Below are 18,466 nucleotides of genomic sequence, written 5' to 3'. Positions count from 1 at the left end.
CTCAAGATTATTCAAAAGATCTGAAGTTTTCCTTAATACTATATTAACCAACCATTTAATCAATGTTTTTTATTTATTTTTTTATTTTTTGGCATTTTATAAACTGCCTTTAGGGTTTCAACTTAATGCCAGAGATATTTCTTCCAATGCTCCCTTTAATTAAAACAAGTCTTCATCACTTAAAAATTCTTAATACTTCCAGTCATTTGTATTGCTTATAAATATAGTCTCATTATTACTAATATATTCCAGATAAATAAGTTAGTTTGTGTTTTGTTTCACACTGAAATTTTGAATTGAACAGATATTGAATTTCTTTAACTAATAATCTTTAAACACCTCAAATTATTGTTTTTTTTTGTTTTTTTTTTGGTTTTTGTTTTGTTTTTTGCGTCCCATTGGAAGAGCCTATCCTTCCCTGCTGTCCAACCCTTCATCTGTCTGTCGATCACCTCACGCTGTGTCTGTGGGGCCACCAGCTGAACCGTGGAGATTTGTGGATGTACTGTATGTACTGGCTTTGTAAATAGTAAAAACAAATTATTGTAGATGAACACACATATATATAGATGAGGCTGTCCTGCCAAACTTTGCAGCTCGCTCTCCGGACACGCCGCCCTCTTGTTGCATCTCTTTTAAGTTTCCGGCAGTCCGCCAACCACGATGATTCTCACTCGGTCGCTGTTGACAGAAAACGTAGAGTTGTGTAGTTGCTCAAATGTAGTGATGATAAGAAATCRGTAAGAATAATGTCAGCTGTATTTATGACCTTTAAAGCACTTAGATCTTGGTTTTGAAGTGCTCCAGCAGAGCGGTGATGATGACTTGTGGTTTCCGTTTGAGGAGAGATATTTAAAGCAAAACAAAAAAAACCCTGTTCACCAATCCTGTTATTCTTCCACATGGACAACGCTTCATTGGCAGGACAGTGTATAAATATATATTTTTGTTCTGAATGTTGTTGTGCCCTTGTTGTACCTCAGTCTCTCTTCTCTCAGTGACAAAGTCAAATGTAACAGCAGCTTGGGTCAGTTCATTGATCCACAATATTAGCAGATGGCGTCAAAGTGGAACCTCGGTGCATCCTTGCACAYTTTCGAGGGGGGGACAAAAAAATGAGAACAGACTGAAAATTTCATGTGGTTTGCTGACAGAAGGTTTATTTTAAGAGTCTGAATGTACAAACTTGTGAGAGATCATATTTGAAAAGAGACAATCTCATATATCTGTTGTCGGAATTCCCTGATTTATATTCAGAGTATGAGGAAACCAAATGAGTCTGTGATCCCAAACTGTTTTTAAATCTCTCTCTCTCTCTCTTTCTGTCTCTCTTCTTCTCTCACTCCTGTTAACTCGTCTCCTGTTTTCTTTCTTTTATTGTGAATTTGTGCCTTTTGGTCATCTTATTCTCTAAATAACACTACTGTACATCAGAGACGTAAAGAACAGAATAAAGAAGCAAAAGCAAGTGTACATACTTTAAGTTTGATGTGAATTATTATTTGTTAGCACCAGAGCAACAATGTCCTGAAATGGTACATATGATTCATTAAAAGGTTGATTGTAGGATGTAAAAGTAACAACGTAATAAAATATTAGGGAGATGTAAAAGTGTGTGTTGGTAAACATGTAGGGCCATTTATGAGATATTTAGACGTAAAAGGAATACATCAAATTACCATACCAGTTTTCTTTATAAAGCACTTTTAACAACCATAAGACCAAAGTGCTGTACAGTTATAGTCAATAAAACACAACAGCAGTCACAATGCATAATAAAAGCCTAAACAAATAGTTAAAACAGCCATATAATTAAAACAACAACACATAAAACCAATTAAAGTAGGCTTATGATGCTTTTAAATCCTTTTTACCATTTAAATCATTTCCTTGGAGGTCTATATAAAATAGAACTGTTCATCTGCAATGCTTTGGTCTGAATTCTTCATTGTAACTCCACAAGCCCTTCTTTCACCTCTTTTCTGTTGTGTGTCTCAGATCAACTCGTTTTGACGATGTCTCTTTAAATCCAAACGAGGCGCTTCAAACTCCGCCCCCTTGCAGCTTCTAAACTGGTCCATTGTACTTAAATTATATCTTAAATGACATGACAAGTTTGTAGGTATAATAAATATTAGCATATTTCTGACATTTGTTAACATGTATAATATGATCTCTAGTATAATACGATCATCATTTTTTGAACTTAAAAAGCCAAAAAAAATCTAATTACTAATAACCCGTATATAATACTACCCCCTAATTTATGCATGATTTTTAGGGTTAAATTTCTAGTATTATACATGAATAAATACAGTATATTGTATCGACTGAAATGAGTTGTATAATTATATAAATTTTAGCCCTATCATCCGATCCTATGTGGTACAGAAATGTTTTATTTACAAATTGATTAAAATATGTCAACAAGGAAAGACTCGTCCATCCAGCCATACATGTTGGAGCCAGATTCTGACCCAGAGCCAGAGGAGAATGAAGACCACCAAATTGCAAATATTTTGATGCAATAGTTCTGAAAATGTCTCAGAAAATAGAGAAAACTGAATGGGTTGAAAAAATGACCCAAACAAAATATAAACATATCTATGCAACACCGGGAGAGATAAAATCCTGCTTTCCTGCACTCCTAGAGACTCCAAGTACTACACAATAAAATACAATTGATGGCTAAAGGAGTGAATTCTGCAAATGTCCCCATGAAAATAAACCTAAATTAAACAAAATAAATCATCTTCTCAGGTGGTTCCACAGTTTTGGAGCAGAAGAGAAAGCACGTTCTCTTCGTTTGGTTTTTGGGACGCTCAGGAGCAGCTGAGAGAACACGAGGGGTAAAGGGGTGCAGCAGCTCTGTGAGGTAGAGCGGGGCAAAACCATWTTAGAAAATTTATTGGTGTAATCAATAAAAATGTAAATTAAATGAATCCACAATCACACTGTAGACAGAATAAACTATAAGAATACATAAGCAGGCTGAAAGGGGAACCTTATACAGAGATGTTTGGGAGATGATGGTGAGAGACTGTGCAGATGTTGACAAAAATAATTTGGACAACACACCCTTAATAACGCTCAAGTTTTGTCTTTTTTATATACATTTTTGACAACTTTATGCATTACTTTTCTTGTGATTGTCATGAGAAGTGTGTGTTTTTAATAAGAAATCAAGGAAACCCCTGAAAGATTTCCTTTAGATTTGATTTATATTGATTTCCCTCTCAGAGCATCAGTGAAGAACTGCAACCATTGAATGAAAATAGACCAACTCCCACCACACCCCTTTGTGGTGGATGATACACATTACACCGGCAGCAGGAATAATTGTAGCATTTTATGTAGTTTAAATATTGGTGATGCTGATTTTACAGCAACATCTGTCACGATGGTGGAAGTTTTTGTTTGGCAATGACTACTATTCTGTCAGTCTTGTTTTAATAAACAACATTGATCACATTATATTAGTGCAAATGTGACAGTTCACAATGTGTTACTGTCCTAATATTATCCTAATGACAGGCTTAAGGAATACATGTTGATGAAAGCAAATAAAGAGTTTATTTTAAAAACGTTAAGAAATATAAGATGACAAAATAAAAAGGCATTAATTAAAAAGTATTGGTGATTGTATGAGCACACACAAAGTCTATTCATAAATACTTTCTCACTGGATCATTAACCGGCCTGGGATAAAAGCTTGATCCGATGCTATGCTTTAAGTCTGATGTGGTCTTGGGAAACGCGCCCCTGAAAAGTACGCAGCTGAAATCCACAGAACAGAATATTCAGCCCAAAAACATTTCCTGCCAAAGAAAACACATTTCAGGTCACATCTAAGGAGCTCCTCATCTTCTTTCAGAAACATAAAGTCAACAACAAGGTACGTCAAGTTTCTTTGCTTTTTTATTTTCTTTTACTTCTTTTTTCTTCTGCTTTAAAAAAAATGAAAGGCTAATGTTCTGAATAGTAACTCACAAGTGTGTCTTTTAGTTCTTTCCATCATTGACATTTATTTTTTTCTCTAAATGTCCTTGTAAAATTTAGAAGGTGAAGCTCAGTTCTTCTTTTGACCTCTGGTTCCAAAGTATTGTTTTTTTCTTTCTTTCTTTCTCTCAGTTTTATCACTGTCATCAGGGTATTAATTATTGTTAAAACAGATTAATTAACAGCAGTTATTTTTTACAACTGTTACTATTAATAAACCCTAAAAATGACTCAAGTTTCTGTTTATTATATTTAGTGCACTGTCACTTTAACTTGGCACAAGATAATCATAATTAAACGTGATTATCAATCCATTTGCCAAATGACTTCACAGGCAGGCTTTYCCAATTTCCAGTTGTTTTGATGCTCTCTGCAAACCTGTGAACCTGTCTGTAAAAAGGCTGTACATTGGTAATTTACATGTACCTTCTTTGTTTTGCAGTTTGATCAAGTCTAAGTGTGTTTCTTTGTATTGGCAGAATAAAAAAATGAGCACTGGGAAAATTAAAAATGGTGGAACAGACAAGTGCAGGTAAGTCTTTTTCCTCTAWCTGTATGTAAAGATTAGGGGTGACGAAGTGATGACTATAAAGTTGTTTTTAAAAAAAAGACAGTCTTTATTAGTAGCTAGTTCTGGCTGGTTCTCAGCCTTTGTGTGTGTGTTTGATAAAACTATTAGTTCAGTGTTTCAAAGCAGTAAGCCCCTCAGTTATCCACTGAGCTTCTAGCTCAGGAATGTGACCCAAGTTTCTGCATGTGACATGATTACATAAAGTGGCAGATAAACTTATGAAGTTTACCTTTAAATATTGACATTTTATCCAAAATGAATGTTTTCAACATGGGGTTTCAGGAGGTTAAATGTATAATATTTTTTATCAATATAAATCTAGAAGAAGTTGATCTTAAACAAGTGTGTTTCCCAATAAGCAATGTTGGTCACTGCTGGTAAAGAAATGCATATTGCCCAAAGATTTAAATGAAGATCCTGCATTATCCGTTACCTCTTGTATTATGTGTTAGGGTTGTCTCTCAGCTACTACTGCACAAAATTATGTAGATCTGTAGCTGTAAGAATAACTGAACTGCAGCCATTGCTCAGTTAGCTGTGGCAGCCATCTTGAATTGGGTTTACTTCAAAATGTAAACAGTTGCAAACATATCCATGTGGTCACTTTCTGACAAGTCCTTTAAAATCATTTTCCTGGAAACAAACACACACACTTACATGCAATTACATTATCCTCCCCATTTATCAGATGTCAAATCTCGTATTCCAAACTGTAATAGCTTCATTATGATTTGTTCTAAAGCTGAAAATGTCTCTTTGTGTTTGTGGTTTTGACGTTTTAAAGCCTTTTTTTTTGTTCCTCACTGTGGTTCCAGATTTCCTCATGCATGTCTAAACCCATTATGTCATTTGTCCACAATTAACTGGACCGCTATAGTGGATAATTAAAAATATTTGTGCTTTTGTTTTGAAAGGAAAGCCAGAGCTCATTGTGTAAAACTGTTTTTAATCCCTGCCACTTCCTGGGTTTACAAAGATAACCTTTCCCCTACATGAGAAGAGGCTGGACGAAGGCCAGAGGGATACTCTGTTGTCTCTGTTACTGGTGCATGAATGTAACGGTGGAGTTTGAGCGAGAACTGTTAAAGTAAACCTCTTATCTGAGKAGGTTACACAAGCCTTACAACAACACTTACAGTGATGGAGAATCAGCCTCCAGTCTTCCTTTTCTATCGCCTCACGGGAAAGCTCTGGCACACTCACATGCCTGTCTCCTGCCTGCGATTAGACTTCAAATCTGCCTTCCTCTTGCCAACATTCTTTAGTCGGCCCCACTGCTTTGTCAAAGGGTGCTCTGTCGCTGCAGGAGCACAGGGGACTCAGCCAGAGAAGGCTCTGCTCCGGCATAGTCACCCTATTACCCCGTGCTGTCTGGAAACTTTCATCCTGATCACTTCTGAGGACTTACCTAACAAGGACTAAAATCCAAAAGCTTGGCTAGGAGAGGCCTGGCTGCAACCAGAACAACCAAAGAAACTGGATCAATCTTATGCAGACAACTACATCTTTCTTTTCGACTAAAGCTTGGAAGTGGTAAAATACAGCACAAAAACTTCCAAGAACCTGCCAGGGAGGTCCATTCTCAGCCCGTCCAAACATGGACCATTTGCCAGACGAGCCACGTTTGCGCTCAGACAGCACGGGCAGCTCGGCGTCTCAGAGCTCCAGGTCGAAGACAGTCCTCCGCCAGCGCCTGTCCCAGCTGATGACCTGCATCGAAGACCTGAGCTCTGACGACGAAGCCGACGCAGAGGTGTCCCGCTCTCTGGATGAAATGTTCCAGCTCTGCGGACGCTTCGTTCCCACAGATGCTTTCAGGTCAACAAGTGCTCACTCAGGCATTCACAGGACTAATATCACAGAAGCTGCTAGGATTCAAATTTGTACTTTGATGCAATTGTTGTTCATTTGCAGTAACATTTTATTGGTTTCCAGATGATCCGTTTGGTTTAAAACTCTTTGTATTCCCGCTCCAACAGGTTGCACATTGTCACCTGGAACGTGGCCACGGCAGAGCCTCCAGAAGATGTCACCTCTTTGCTGCAGCTAGACGCCCAAAATCCCATGGATTTATATGTGATAGGGTGAGAAATACACTATATACCAGTAAAAAATCTAAAAAKAAAGGAGGCTTTTTGATACAGTGGATGGGATAAAAGATGTCAGAGTGTCATTGTTTGATCTCTGTTTGTGTTGGTGGGAGTTAGTCTACAGGAAGTAAATGCCACCCCTTTGCGATTCCTCTCGGACCTGATAGTCGAGGACTCCTGGAGCCACCTTTTCATGGACACACTGGCACCCAAAGGCTTTGTGAAGGTGATGAAACGTTTGGTTTTTGGATTTATGTTTTAGTCTTTAAGTTTGTGAGTCCCACCTTCTGTTTTATCCTCACAATCCCGCCCTCCCATCTTATTATCTCCCTGTACCGCCACACGTTTTCTGGTGAACTTAGCCAGTTTTTCCTCTCCATTTGGTGATTTCTCGGGTCACATTTCCATTTATCCCCACAGGTCACCTCAGTGAGGATGCAGGGTTTGCTGCTGCTGCTTTTTGCCAAAGACGTGCATCTCCCTTACATCAGAGACATCCAGACCACCTACACTCGTACTGGCATCTTCGGCTACTGGGTAGGATGTTTAAAAGAGGACTCTGAATATTGTAGAGGTTTGCGCTTTTAAACCCTTTGAAATCCACTGACATCAGATGCTGTTTAGGCTGTTATGAAAGACCTTTTTTCGTTTGTGTAGCAGAAAGGGCAACAGCTTTGGCAATGTGAAAGAAAATGCTGAAATTAACTGGAACAAAGGCTCATGCTTTAAAACGCATAATCAATGTTAAACAAAGTAAATCGTCAAATTTATTTAAGATGGAAATCACCTCGAGAGACTAATTCGTCTTCTGTTTCTGTTTCAGGGTAATAAAGGTGCCGTTTCTGTGCGTTTTTCTTTCTACGGCCACATGATGTGCTTCCTGAACTGCCACCTGGCAGCTCACATTACCAACGCCCTGCAGCGCGTCGATGAGTTTGAGTACATCTTGGAAACGCAAGACTTTGACATCTTTGATACGCCTCATGTCCTGGACCACAAGTCAGCACACCTGAACATAACCACTAAACATAATAATAATAATAAAGTTCACCCAGTCTTGTTCTGCACCAGGTAAAATGACTTTCTCCTGCTCTTTCTCGCTCATAGGGTCGTATTCTGGTTTGGTGATCTAAACTTCCGTATCGCCGACCACGGCTTGCACTTTGTCCGCTCCTCCATCAATAGTGGACGCTTTAACTTGCTGTGGAGCAAGGACCAGGTGTTGTGTTGGAGCTGCATGCACAATATGTACATTTATTTATCAGTGCATTCGTTCTGATTAACTTTGTGTTCTTGCAGCTCACCATGATGAAGAAAAACGAACCCTTCCTGCAGGAATTTGAAGAGGGGCCACTAAATTTTAAACCTACATATAAGTTTGACCATAAATCTGATACTTATGATACAAGGTAACACATTCTACTTTAAAAACACACATATTACACTATAACCCGGTTTAGTCTTATCCCTGCTCCTGGTTTGTTTGTGGATTTTTGCACAGGTCTCCAAAGACATGGTTGGGTTTTAAGTAAGATACTCTATATTTTTGTGTTGCATGCCCCACATCTTTTTTCATGGTCACTTCACCTTTAATGTTTTTGGCACTAGTTGATGCAAAAGCAGTAACCACAGCCACACTTAAAAGCAGCTTAAAATAGTTACAATATAATCCCTTAGTTCACACATATAATAGACATAGAATGGCCTAACTTGGAAAGAAACAGAGTTTAACTCAAGTCAGAGTTAAACTGTTTTGGATTTGTTTTTGTTTTTTTCAAAGAGTTACAGTATCTGCCACAGGTAAGATGTTGATTGTACATAARCATATTCTTATCTCAAAAGATCTGAACCATTTCTTTAAAGGACAAAGCTGAAGCAGGTTTCATGCTGTTGAATTGCTGACGTGATCTGCATATTCATAACATCTAAACTCCTTTATGCTCTGCACTGTCTGCATTATTACATCAAATAAATAATTTACCAAACACAAATTCCCTTACTTTTTGTGCTATGTGTGGTTTGYTAAATTATTACAGACATACGGCTGAAAGATATTGTCACATGGTATTATTCACTGCATGTTAGAGTCTAGCTACAACTGCAATGCATGTGTTTCTGTCTGGTTTGTGTTGTTTAATAGCTCATTTTTATCCCTTTTATCAAATAACTATAAGGGAAATTTACCTGTTTATGCACATTCACATGAATGATGTCTCAGGTAAGATACAAAAAACATATTTTAATCTAACCTTAAGCTAAAACCGTGTTATTTGCTCTTGTTTTAACCATTTGCTCAGTGGCAAAAAGAGAAAACCAGCCTGGACAGATCGGATCCTCTGGAGGATCAAACACCTGCCATCCGAGGAGGAAGAGGAGGATGAAGTTGATGATAAGGCATCTACTTCTACAGATAATGTACAGGATGAATATCCAGTCCTGGTCACCCAGAACACATACACCAGTGACATGAGCTATGGAGTCAGTGACCACAAACCTGTTGTTGCAGACTTCACTCTGGAGGTGTGCAGTGAAGCCCCGCAACAGGATCATTTCTTGGTCAGTCTCTGACATACACATCCAACCTGACCTCCATTCTTTTTTCCTCTTGTCAACACTGCAGCTGAGGAAACGCTTCGACACACCACTGGTGCACGTGTCTCCTGTGGGTGAATGGAGCGCCGACCAGAACGCCCTTCTGACTTATACCGTTCAGGAGGACTTCATGTCTTCTACGTGGGACTGGATTGGCCTGTATAAGGTGCTATGACGAATTAAAACAATGTAAAGATGCTTTAACATTTCTGAACTGGAAAGATRTGAACTGATGTGTTTTCTCCCCTGCAGGTTGGATTTAAAAGTTCATCTGACTTTGAAACCTTTGTTTGGGTCAGAGAGGACGAGCTGCCAGAGGTCAATGAAGTCATAGAGGTAAAAAAATAAAAAGGAGCAGAGTTTTAATTCATACTTTATTTATTATTATAAATGGATATATTTTTGGCTGCAGATAACTGTGGATAAAGACAAGATCCCTCTGCTGGGTGGAGAATATGTTTTGGGTTACTACAGTACGAACATGAACAGAATCGTTGGACTCAGTGAGTGCTTTCAGGTGAGTGTACCACCTGACTTTGTGTGCAGCTTCTTATCACCTGTTGTTTGTGTTCATGTGTTTTTATTTTTACAGATCCTGGAGTCAAAGCGGGCTGTCACAGAAGGTCTTGATCCTGAGGACATCAATGGAATCAACAGATAAAAATTTATTCCGACTTCATTCAGATGTGAAGCTCCTGAAAATGATGCCGTTTACAACTTTCCCTTTCAAATTTACTCATTTAGAGACTAGATCTGTAGTAAACAAAACAACAACAATATTTTATCCTGTTAAAGCAATTACTAAATTAATATAGGAAAGGTGCAGAAAGAAAAAATACTGTTTTTAGCTACTGGATATGTATTCAGTCAGTATTGTTATACAGTATTCAATAAAGCAATTTCATGCTGTTGAGTTGATTGTGCCAGAAAATAATTATGAAATAAATGTGGAAATGATCTGCCAGTCATTGGATATAAATATACAAAATAATAATGATGATTTATGTTGATTTACTTTTACCATGTTCTTCATAAAGACAGAGAAGTGAAGCAAGAATATGAAAAAAAGAAATGTAACAGCATACCAATCTGTGACAGTCAACAGAATCAATAATAAATTATGTTTTTAATTCAATCCGAATTAAAAGATTTTTGATCTATCTTGATGTGTATTTTGGTTGTATTTTGTCTTTCCTTTGCAAAGTTCAGGTGGGGAAATGTGTTTTACAATCCTTGGCTGTCATTTAGGCTATGGAAACACTACTGTGGTAAAGATATGTCTCTAATAAAAGTTCATGTCGGGGTCTGAATCTTTCCCACAATTCAGTGCGCGTTCGGCGGCTTGTCACTTGACATCGCACAGTCTTTTCATTTAAAGGCTCTTTGGTTGTTCACACGTGGAGTGCTTATTTCCTCTGCTAATCTGAAGGTAATTGTTAAATGTGTTTATTTGACGGTCAGCTGGTGTGTAAATCCAAAGAGAGTGTGTAAACAAGTGAGCATTATACTCCTGTCCAGCGGTCTATGCTAAAATGATTTGAAGGTGCTTAAAATGCTAGCTAAATGCACGCTAGTTGAGTTAGCTTAGCTGGCTCACTGGCTGCCTTAAAACTGCTATATAGTTGAGTTTTTTTCATTATTTTGGTACATTTCTTTTTGATAGAATGATTTCGTTACCGTGTGTGCTCTGGTTACCTGCTTTTCTATTTAATAAATAAAAACGGTGAATTGAAGTTTGGTGCTTGTACTAGTTAGCTAGCTAGAAGAGTTTGTGTTAAAACAGCATAAGTTGTAGTGTTTTGTTTGACCAGCTTTTTTATTACGATAAAGAATGACAACATTTTGCAGTGTCATGATATTCAAATAGTAAAACATGTTGACCCTTTTGAAACAGGAGCATGTTTTTCCCATAATAACAGATGTGTTTTAATGGAAAATTAAAGCTACTCGTTTGCACAACATCACAATTTCTGCATTACTTCTCTCATTGCATGATTTACCTATTAGATAAGCTAACTCCATGTGATGAACTATTTTTGTGCAAATAGTGTAAATCAGTTTTATTGGATCAACATTTTTAAAATGACAGCTGTATGGATTTGGCTTTAAATAAGACAGAAGAAACAAAATAGAAGGTTTTACATCAACATTTGTGTTGTCTCTCCTGCTGTTCTCATGATTCTGTTTTTACATTATTCCTTACATTGTGTCATTTAATAAGTACATTTTGTTTTGTCTGAACAAAACATCAGGATGGAGAGTGAGGACGTGGAGCGGCTGTTGATCCAGTTTCAGGATGAGAATGGGGAGGTTCTGGGTTCACCTTTTGATGTGCCTTTAGACATTACTCCAGACAAACTACAACTTGTCTGCAATGCTTTGCTTCAGAAGGTAACGTGTCACAGTATAACCATACTGTGCTATATTAAGTAGTAATAACAATGCTCTATACACAATTTTTCAAAAAGTAAATCCAGCTTTGTGTACATGATAGTTTATTATATGATGCAAGCTCACACTGGCTGCATTACCCATTGTGTTTGGGCAGAAAATGATTTTTATTTTAGGAAAAAAGCTTCAATGACATGCATGTCTCAGCTGAGGCTGCATCAGTGTCAGAGACAACAAAAAATACAATTTTATGAGTTGGAAGTACATCTGAAACAGCATTGTTTTCATTTAGATGCATATCGAATGGCAGAAGAAATCAGTCTTGTAACCAAATGTCAGAGCTATTATTTTTTTCGATATTAAAAAAAGTTGAGACCAAGGATTGCATCCATTTGGAGATTCAGTTATTCAGGTTACATCCCAGTTAATTACATATTTTACTGTTATCCCCTGCAGGAAGAGCCAGTACCTCTGGCGTTTTTTGTGCGTGGAGAAGCAGAAGTGGTGTCCACGCTTCGATCTTGTGTTAAGGCTCTTGGAGTCGAGACGGAACAAGTTCTGCCGGTGGTGTACCAACCTGAGGCCGTGTTCAAGGTTAGGGCTGTGACCCGTTGTACCAGCACCTTACAGGGACACACCGAGGCTGTCATTTCCACCGCTTTCAGCCCCACTGGCAAGTGAGTAACTCAAACACTGAACAGCTGCCAGCATTTATTCTGCGTTTTTTTTCTCTCTCTCTCTCTCTCTCTCTCTCTCTCTCTAACAATCCATATGATGTAAAAACACCCAGTGAGACTCTTTAGTGAAACTTTTGAGAAAATGAACACAAGTACATGCTTTTTTTTTTAGATATCTGGCCAGCGGTTCAGGTGACACCACAGTGCGATTTTGGGACTTGACAACCGAGACTCCCCTCTACACCGCCAAAGGTATAAAGTCACTTCTATAAGGAAATGAGCTCTGCTGCCAATTTAATAAGATCCACTTGACTGATGATTTAAGCCACCATTGTGCTGGACTCTCCTCTTTTAAAGGACACACACACTGGGTCCTGAGCATCGCCTGGTCACCTGATGGAAAGAAACTGGCCTCTGGGTGCAAAAACAGTCAGGTGTGTTTTAAACACAGTTCTCATGTGTTTAATTTGTGTACATCTTAAAGGTGAATTTCTCATTTGTTATTTTTTGTTTTTGTGTTTAGATCTTTCTGTGGGATCCAGCCACGGGCAAACAGATTGGGAAGACCTTAACAGGACACACCAAGTGGATCACTTGGCTCTGCTGGGAACCTCTTCATCTGTGAGTGTTTGTTTATTTTAAACTACTAAGAAGCAGCTTTGATGTTAACGTTCTTTGTAATGTAAATACATTGTTGGGTTAAGCTCTTATTTCTGCTCCTCCCCTATTTTTTTTAGTAACCCAGAGTGTCGCTACTTAGCTAGCAGCTCTAAGGACTGCTCTCTGCGCATTTGGGACACAGTGCTGGGACGCTGTGAGAAGATTTTGACCGGACACACTCAGTCGGTCACCTGTGTGAAGTGGGGAGGAGACGGACTCCTCTACACCTCCTCCCAGGACCGGACAATCAAAGTGTGGAGAGCGAAAGACGTAAGGGTGTGCTTGTGTTTTGAGCTGAATGAAAACAGCAGCGAACGATCAAACGTGTTAAAGTCTGCCTTTTTTTTGGTTTTAGGGCATCCAGTGCAGGACTCTGCAGGGTCACGCCCACTGGGTGAACACCCTCGCTCTCAGCACGGACTACGTCCTGCGAACTGGAGCTTTTGAGCCTGCACATGCAACAATAAACCCACAGGATCTCACCGGATCTTGTAAGAGCAGGTTTTATTTTAGAAATATTGATTTGGATCTCTAAAATTAATATTCTTACCTAATAAGTGTTTGTTTTCTTCTCAGTGGACGAGTTGAAGGACAGAGCGTTGGAAAGATACAAGAAAGTTAGAGTGGGTAACAGTCGTATTCATGTGTAATCATCCCTGTATCGGTGCTTTTTAATCTATTTATTTTTATTTATTTTTAATGCTACAGGGCTCAGCTCCAGAGCGCTTGGTTTCCGGCTCCGATGATTTCACGTTATTCATGTGGAATCCTGCAGAGGAAAAGAAACCCGTGGCCCGGATGACGGGCCACAGCGCTCTGGTCAATGAAGTGCTCTTCTCCCCTGACACCAGACTGCTCGCCTCCGCCTCTTTTGATAAATCCATCAAAATCTGGGATGGACGCACCGGGAAGTAAGAATCAGCACTCACTGATGAGATAACAAATGAATCTGGATATAGTAACACTAGTGCTGGGCGGTATGACCCAAATTTTATATCACGGTATTTTCAACATTTACACTGGTTTCACGGTATATCACGGTGTTTTTCTCTTCATCACAGGTCAMCTGATAATAAAATGTACAAACCCTGCTTATTAACTTTTCTCTTTTTCTGTACCTCTGTCTGTGTCGCTGTTTCCCACCTCTAAGTGTTTTTTCTCTGACTGGTGGTTGGAGACAGTAATCATGCATTTTGGTCCGGTCATGAAGGAGGAGGGTTAAGAAAATATTATCGGTTCTATTGTTTTATGTTATTTAATAAAGATTAACAGTACGACTCACCTTGCACACCAGTCAACTCAACTCCATTACAAACTTCTTTTCCCGGGCTTTTCACAATAGAACCACGCTAAAGTCTCCATGCGTCTCCATGTCTCCATATTAACGTTGCGTGTTTAATCTAACTGTGCACGTCACTGAAGAGGTGTTTACTACATTAAGCGATGGCAAAAATGGGATGTTTTTTTAACGTCAGTAAATATAAGCAGCGGAATCGCCATCCGCCYCTGCAACAAACTGCTCAACAATAACATTAGCATGCTAACGCACATAGCGGTGCTGTGAGGAAAAGTGTCCCCCGGGAAACAACAGTTCACTGGTGACTGCGACGAAAAGTTCTGCACGTGTTCAGACTATTTTAACCAGTATGTCGGTATTCAGAGAATTCATAAAACAAAAATATAAAAAGGTATTCGGTACGAACCGGTATACCGCCCAGCACTAAGTAACACATTTGTCCATTAGGTGGTGGCGTGGAGCTAAACTGAGTCTTCTGCCTGCCCACAGGTACTTGATGTCGCTGCGTGGCCACGTGGGATCTGTGTATCAGGTAGCGTGGTCCGCAGACAGCAGGCTGCTGGTCAGCGGCAGCAGCGACAGCACACTCAAGGTGTGGGACGTTAAAACGGGGAAGCTCAACATGGATCTTCCAGGTCACGCTGATGAGGCAAGCAGAGGAGCTGTATGAAAAGATTCATGACGGTTTCTTCCTTATTGGCTTGTGTTGGTTATGTTTTATTCATGTGCGCAGGTTTTTGCTGTGGACTGGAGTCCTGATGGACAGAGAGTGGCCAGTGGTGGGAAAGATAAATGTCTCAGAATGTGAGCGTGACACCGTGAAGCTTTCAGAAAGTTGTCAATCAATCAAGCCTAATGTTTTCACTTGTTTTTTATGTTTTTAGATGGAGAAGATAGTCCTGTCACTTTTTTGCAACTTTTGCAGAAGATTATCCGTCTTGTGGTTTCAGTGCACCTGACAGCTGGGATAAAGGGTGTCTCCAGACTGTATCTAATCCTCCATTTGTCTGTTGAGGAACTCGAGTCTGGTCACAAGGCAAATGTGGAGGTTTGGATTGGTTTTACAGTGTAAGACTGAGAGGAAGCTAAATACATCCAGTCAGATTACAGCACGATCTGACAAAAAAACTGATCATTTGGAACTGTCTTGCAAAACTTTTTTAAACAGTGTTGCCAGGCTAATTTTTTTGAACTAGTTCAATAGAATATAAGGGGATTTATTAATCAGCTGTACATTTAAAGCCTTTCTTCTGATCAAACCTCATCAGATGTGTACAGGAGGGATCCTGTGAGCTGGTTAAAGGAACAGGTGGGAGTGGTATTACCTTCTGTGGTTTTAATTCCAGCAATGCTTCTCCTGCTCCTTCAGCCTTTAATCTCTTGTTCTGTGCTCAGCAATGCTGTAACCTTCTTCATTTTACTACCTGTGTGGTGAAACGCTTGTGCTGTTGTCATATTCCACAGTGAGGAAAAACTGTTACTGTCCCAGTTGTGTGAACTTCAATGGGATTACAGTTTAAATATATTTTATCCAATTAATGTTTAATGAAGTAACGAATTAATGGAGAAAAATCTAAGCCCAGGACCTATATAGGGTGAGGAAAGAGCGGTTTGTCCCATACTTGATGCCATGTAATTTAAATTAATAATGCTGAAGTAACCAAAGTTTGATCTTTACCTCGTGAGATCTTAACTCATTTTTATACTGATAAAAACTTTTCGTTTTGGTTGCATCTTCTCACAAGCTACAGGAGTGGGATATCAGATGAAAACTTGCAAATCTGTTCAGTTAAGCTATTCAAATAAAGGTTTCCATCTCATAAAGAATTTCTACTGAGCAACATTTATTTTTTACAAATGTTTAGCTTTGCAGTCCTGTAAACACCCCAAACTGTCTTATTTTTACAGTAGCTTTTTTTAGGGTTTGTGCATCGTATCCTCTAAAATTCTGTAATACATTGTTCACATTTGTGTTTATTCAGTACATTTCAAACATGTTATATCATTATTTAGGCTTGTATCTCAAATATGTAGCATGTTCCTCAACATGATTACCTACTAGTCTATTTGTAATAAAATACTGTAGATTTCCAGTAATTTGCATTCGCATCTTAAAGCACATTACTATGTTTTTGTATCTGTCACAGGTGTTTACAACCAGTTCAATTAATAGAAATAATCATTGATGCTAAATATGCTTGAGTCTGAATAAATAACTTATTTTTATGAATGGAAATGGGTAAAAAAAAATTGCTTCCCAGTGAAATGAGATTCAAACACAGGATTGACATGTCTGTTCGGATTTTTTTTAATCTGAAATTTATTATCATGTACAATTAACTTGGATCATTACAGTCATGTTATTTTAGTATATCTTCCACACAATAAAACCAACCTACCCAACAGGATCTCATACACCACATCCAAGATGTGCACTTAAGTTGTCTGAAAAGCTGCAAAAGATTCAACACAATCGTGCTGGAAGAATCTGAAATGACTGAGAAACAAGATGCTACAAACAGAAACCCCCTTTTTGCTCCTGTATGAAGTAAAACACTTTCTCCTATCAGGACTAGTTTAACTGGTGAAGATAGTGAAGCTGTTTTAGCACAAAAAGGACTTAAAAGTTCAAGGCTGTGTGGTGCTGCTGGGTCAATCAAAACTGGTCTTTTGCTTCGAGACTTCTCACGCAAGTTAAACCTTGGATATGCTGAAGGCTGCTAGAAAAGAAAATAGCATTTAGAAAAACATTGTGCGTAAAATTAGGGTACTATGCACAGACTGAAATGGCTAAATACCATTTTTCAGTTTGCATACATAAAGCTTATGTTGCAGGTTAGATTGATGTAAACAACGTGGCAGAATCTGATTGAAAGATAAGACTGAAATCTAAATCAGCAAAAAACCACTCTGGGAAATCTATGGCTAATATTTCGGCTGTCTACTCTAAAAAAAATTAAAAAATGTCATTTTTAGAGTATCAAACATACACTCACTCCTAGTTCTGCTGCTTCCTACTACAAGATATAATTAACAGGATTAAAGGTGCCACCTCATCACTTGTGCAACTGAGACCATGTCTGCAATGAGCATTGGGGACTTTGGAGTAATTTGCAAAAATATTCAGTTTATTATTACTTTGCCACCTTAAAAAATGAAAAATTCATGTATTTTTTTAATTCTCCAGATTGATTAAGTTAAATAGAAGAAAAAACAATACAAAACTGAGGGTTGYGTTAAAAATATAACGATTTGGTTATGTTGTGAGGAGAATGACGAGATGAGTGAATACTTTTGCAAACCACTAAATTACCAAGACGGGATGAAAAGTGGAGTGTTGATGCCGAAAGCACAACCAAAGCATGATAACACAGATGTGTTGCAGTATAGAGATTAAGTAAAGGGATGTTTGAATCTAATCCGATCCTCTTTATAACTGCGCCTTTCACTGCCTTTCAAAATAAAATATTTCCTTTTTGTCTGACTCATTCACTAGAAAAATAAATAAATCAATCAAATGCTGACTGACCCCCGCTGTCTTCTTAGTGCGAGTCTGGTAAAACGCATGAATGCTATCTTAGCAGGAAAATGGTCGTGCGTCACTTTCTCAGGCCGATGTAGGCGGCTAGTACAAACTAGATTAGAGGTGTTAGGTTGTGCGTAATATGAGGCACTGATCTTGTGCTTCCCGTGTCACATTCGCGCCGCTCTACTGCGTCTTCCACACGTCGTTGAGCATTTTGACCACCTCCTCGTAAATGACGAAGACTATGGCCACGTCCAAACACACTCGGCCGAGCCTGGGAACCGTGCCTTTGTAGAACCTGCGAGAAGAACGCGGAGGTGAGGTCGGGTGGAAAAAAACAACAAAAAAGTTAAAGGGATCCATGATTAGTTGTAACATTAGACTATTTAATAAACATATTTTAACTGTAAAATAAAGACTGTAAAAGTACTGTAAGCTGTTTAGTTTTTATCATTTTTAAACTAAAAGTTTAAAATATGTTACAAGGATGGGGCCATTTTATTTACACGCAAAGCATTCTGGGTAAATTATGGCATGGATAGGTCCTTGGTGCAAGGTTGCTTGTGAGCTATATCCACCCTGAAAGTTAATCTTGGACAATATCTGATGATCGACTCTTTTAAATGAAACCAGAGAGCGTTGACAGAGAGGAGAAGGTAGAAA

General features: G+C 38.6%; 3 protein-coding genes across 5 annotated transcripts in view; 2 read left to right on the top strand and 1 right to left on the bottom strand.

The window, feature by feature from the left end:
- The first annotated feature begins 3,155 nt into the window (after positions 1–3,155).
- On the top strand, positions 3,156–10,412 carry inpp5kb (inositol polyphosphate-5-phosphatase Kb). 3 transcript variants are annotated; one of them, XM_014003210.1, is made up of 14 exons: positions 3,156–3,895; positions 4,479–4,531; positions 6,550–6,654; positions 6,778–6,886; positions 7,081–7,197; positions 7,484–7,659; positions 7,768–7,879; positions 7,960–8,069; positions 8,162–8,188; positions 8,958–9,180; positions 9,281–9,418; positions 9,505–9,588; positions 9,665–9,769; positions 9,845–10,412. In XM_014003210.1, the coding sequence occupies exons 2-14, from the start codon at positions 4,488–4,490 to the stop codon at positions 9,911–9,913; spliced, it is 1,419 nt and encodes a 472-aa protein (XP_013858664.1). In that variant the 5' UTR covers positions 3,156–3,895; positions 4,479–4,487; the 3' UTR covers positions 9,914–10,412. The 3 variants fall into 3 exon arrangements, with proteins under 3 accessions (XP_013858664.1, XP_013858662.1, XP_013858663.1); XM_014003208.1 differs by lacking the exons at positions 3,156–3,895; positions 4,479–4,531 and adding an exon at positions 5,439–6,388; XM_014003209.1 differs by lacking the exons at positions 3,156–3,895; positions 4,479–4,531; positions 8,162–8,188 and adding an exon at positions 5,442–6,388.
- A 50-nt stretch (positions 10,413–10,462) lies between these two features.
- On the top strand, positions 10,463–16,374 carry nle1 (notchless homolog 1 (Drosophila)). Its single transcript, XM_014003211.1, has 13 exons — positions 10,463–10,681; positions 11,497–11,643; positions 12,100–12,320; positions 12,493–12,572; positions 12,678–12,754; positions 12,844–12,941; positions 13,058–13,250; positions 13,336–13,471; positions 13,557–13,603; positions 13,689–13,891; positions 14,767–14,926; positions 15,011–15,081; positions 15,162–16,374. The coding sequence occupies exons 2-13, from the start codon at positions 11,506–11,508 to the stop codon at positions 15,172–15,174; spliced, it is 1,437 nt and encodes a 478-aa protein (XP_013858665.1). The 5' UTR covers positions 10,463–10,681; positions 11,497–11,505; the 3' UTR covers positions 15,175–16,374.
- A 187-nt stretch (positions 16,375–16,561) lies between these two features.
- The window catches only part of slc25a1a (solute carrier family 25 member 1a), a gene marked incomplete at its 5' end in the record, with an annotated part of 4,924 nt that continues 3,019 nt past the window's right edge, over positions 16,562–18,466 (bottom strand). Inside the window, 1 exon segment of the mRNA XM_014003212.1 lies at positions 16,562–18,101. Within this exon segment, the coding sequence (XP_013858666.1) occupies positions 17,987–18,101 (115 nt within the window).

The sequence above is a fragment of the Austrofundulus limnaeus genome, unplaced genomic scaffold, assembly GCF_001266775.1.
Source record: "Austrofundulus limnaeus strain Quisiro unplaced genomic scaffold, Austrofundulus_limnaeus-1.0 Scaffold17, whole genome shotgun sequence".
NCBI lineage: Eukaryota > Metazoa > Chordata > Actinopteri > Cyprinodontiformes > Rivulidae > Austrofundulus > Austrofundulus limnaeus.
Note: the sequence above shows the minus strand (reverse complement) of the source record. Positions and strands in the feature narration are given on the sequence as shown.

Bases quoted from the DNA above. Each gene is read 5' to 3' on its own strand.
- inpp5kb (XM_014003208.1), top strand. From the start codon at position 6,168: ATGGACCATTTGCCAGACGAGCCACGTTTGCGCTCAGACAGCACGGGC. The intron at 6,887-7,080 runs GTGATGAAACGT...TTATCCCCACAG, and splicing joins CACCCAAAGGCTTTGTGAAG to GTCACCTCAGTGAGGATGCA. The intron at 9,419-9,504 runs GTGCTATGACGA...TCTCCCCTGCAG, and splicing joins ACTGGATTGGCCTGTATAAG to GTTGGATTTAAAAGTTCATC.
- nle1 (XM_014003211.1), top strand. From the start codon at position 11,506: ATGGAGAGTGAGGACGTGGAGCGGCTGTTGATCCAGTTTCAGGATGAG. The intron at 12,755-12,843 runs GTGTGTTTTAAA...TTTTGTGTTTAG, and splicing joins CTGGGTGCAAAAACAGTCAG to ATCTTTCTGTGGGATCCAGC. The intron at 13,892-14,766 runs GTAAGAATCAGC...GCCTGCCCACAG, and splicing joins TGGGATGGACGCACCGGGAA to GTACTTGATGTCGCTGCGTG.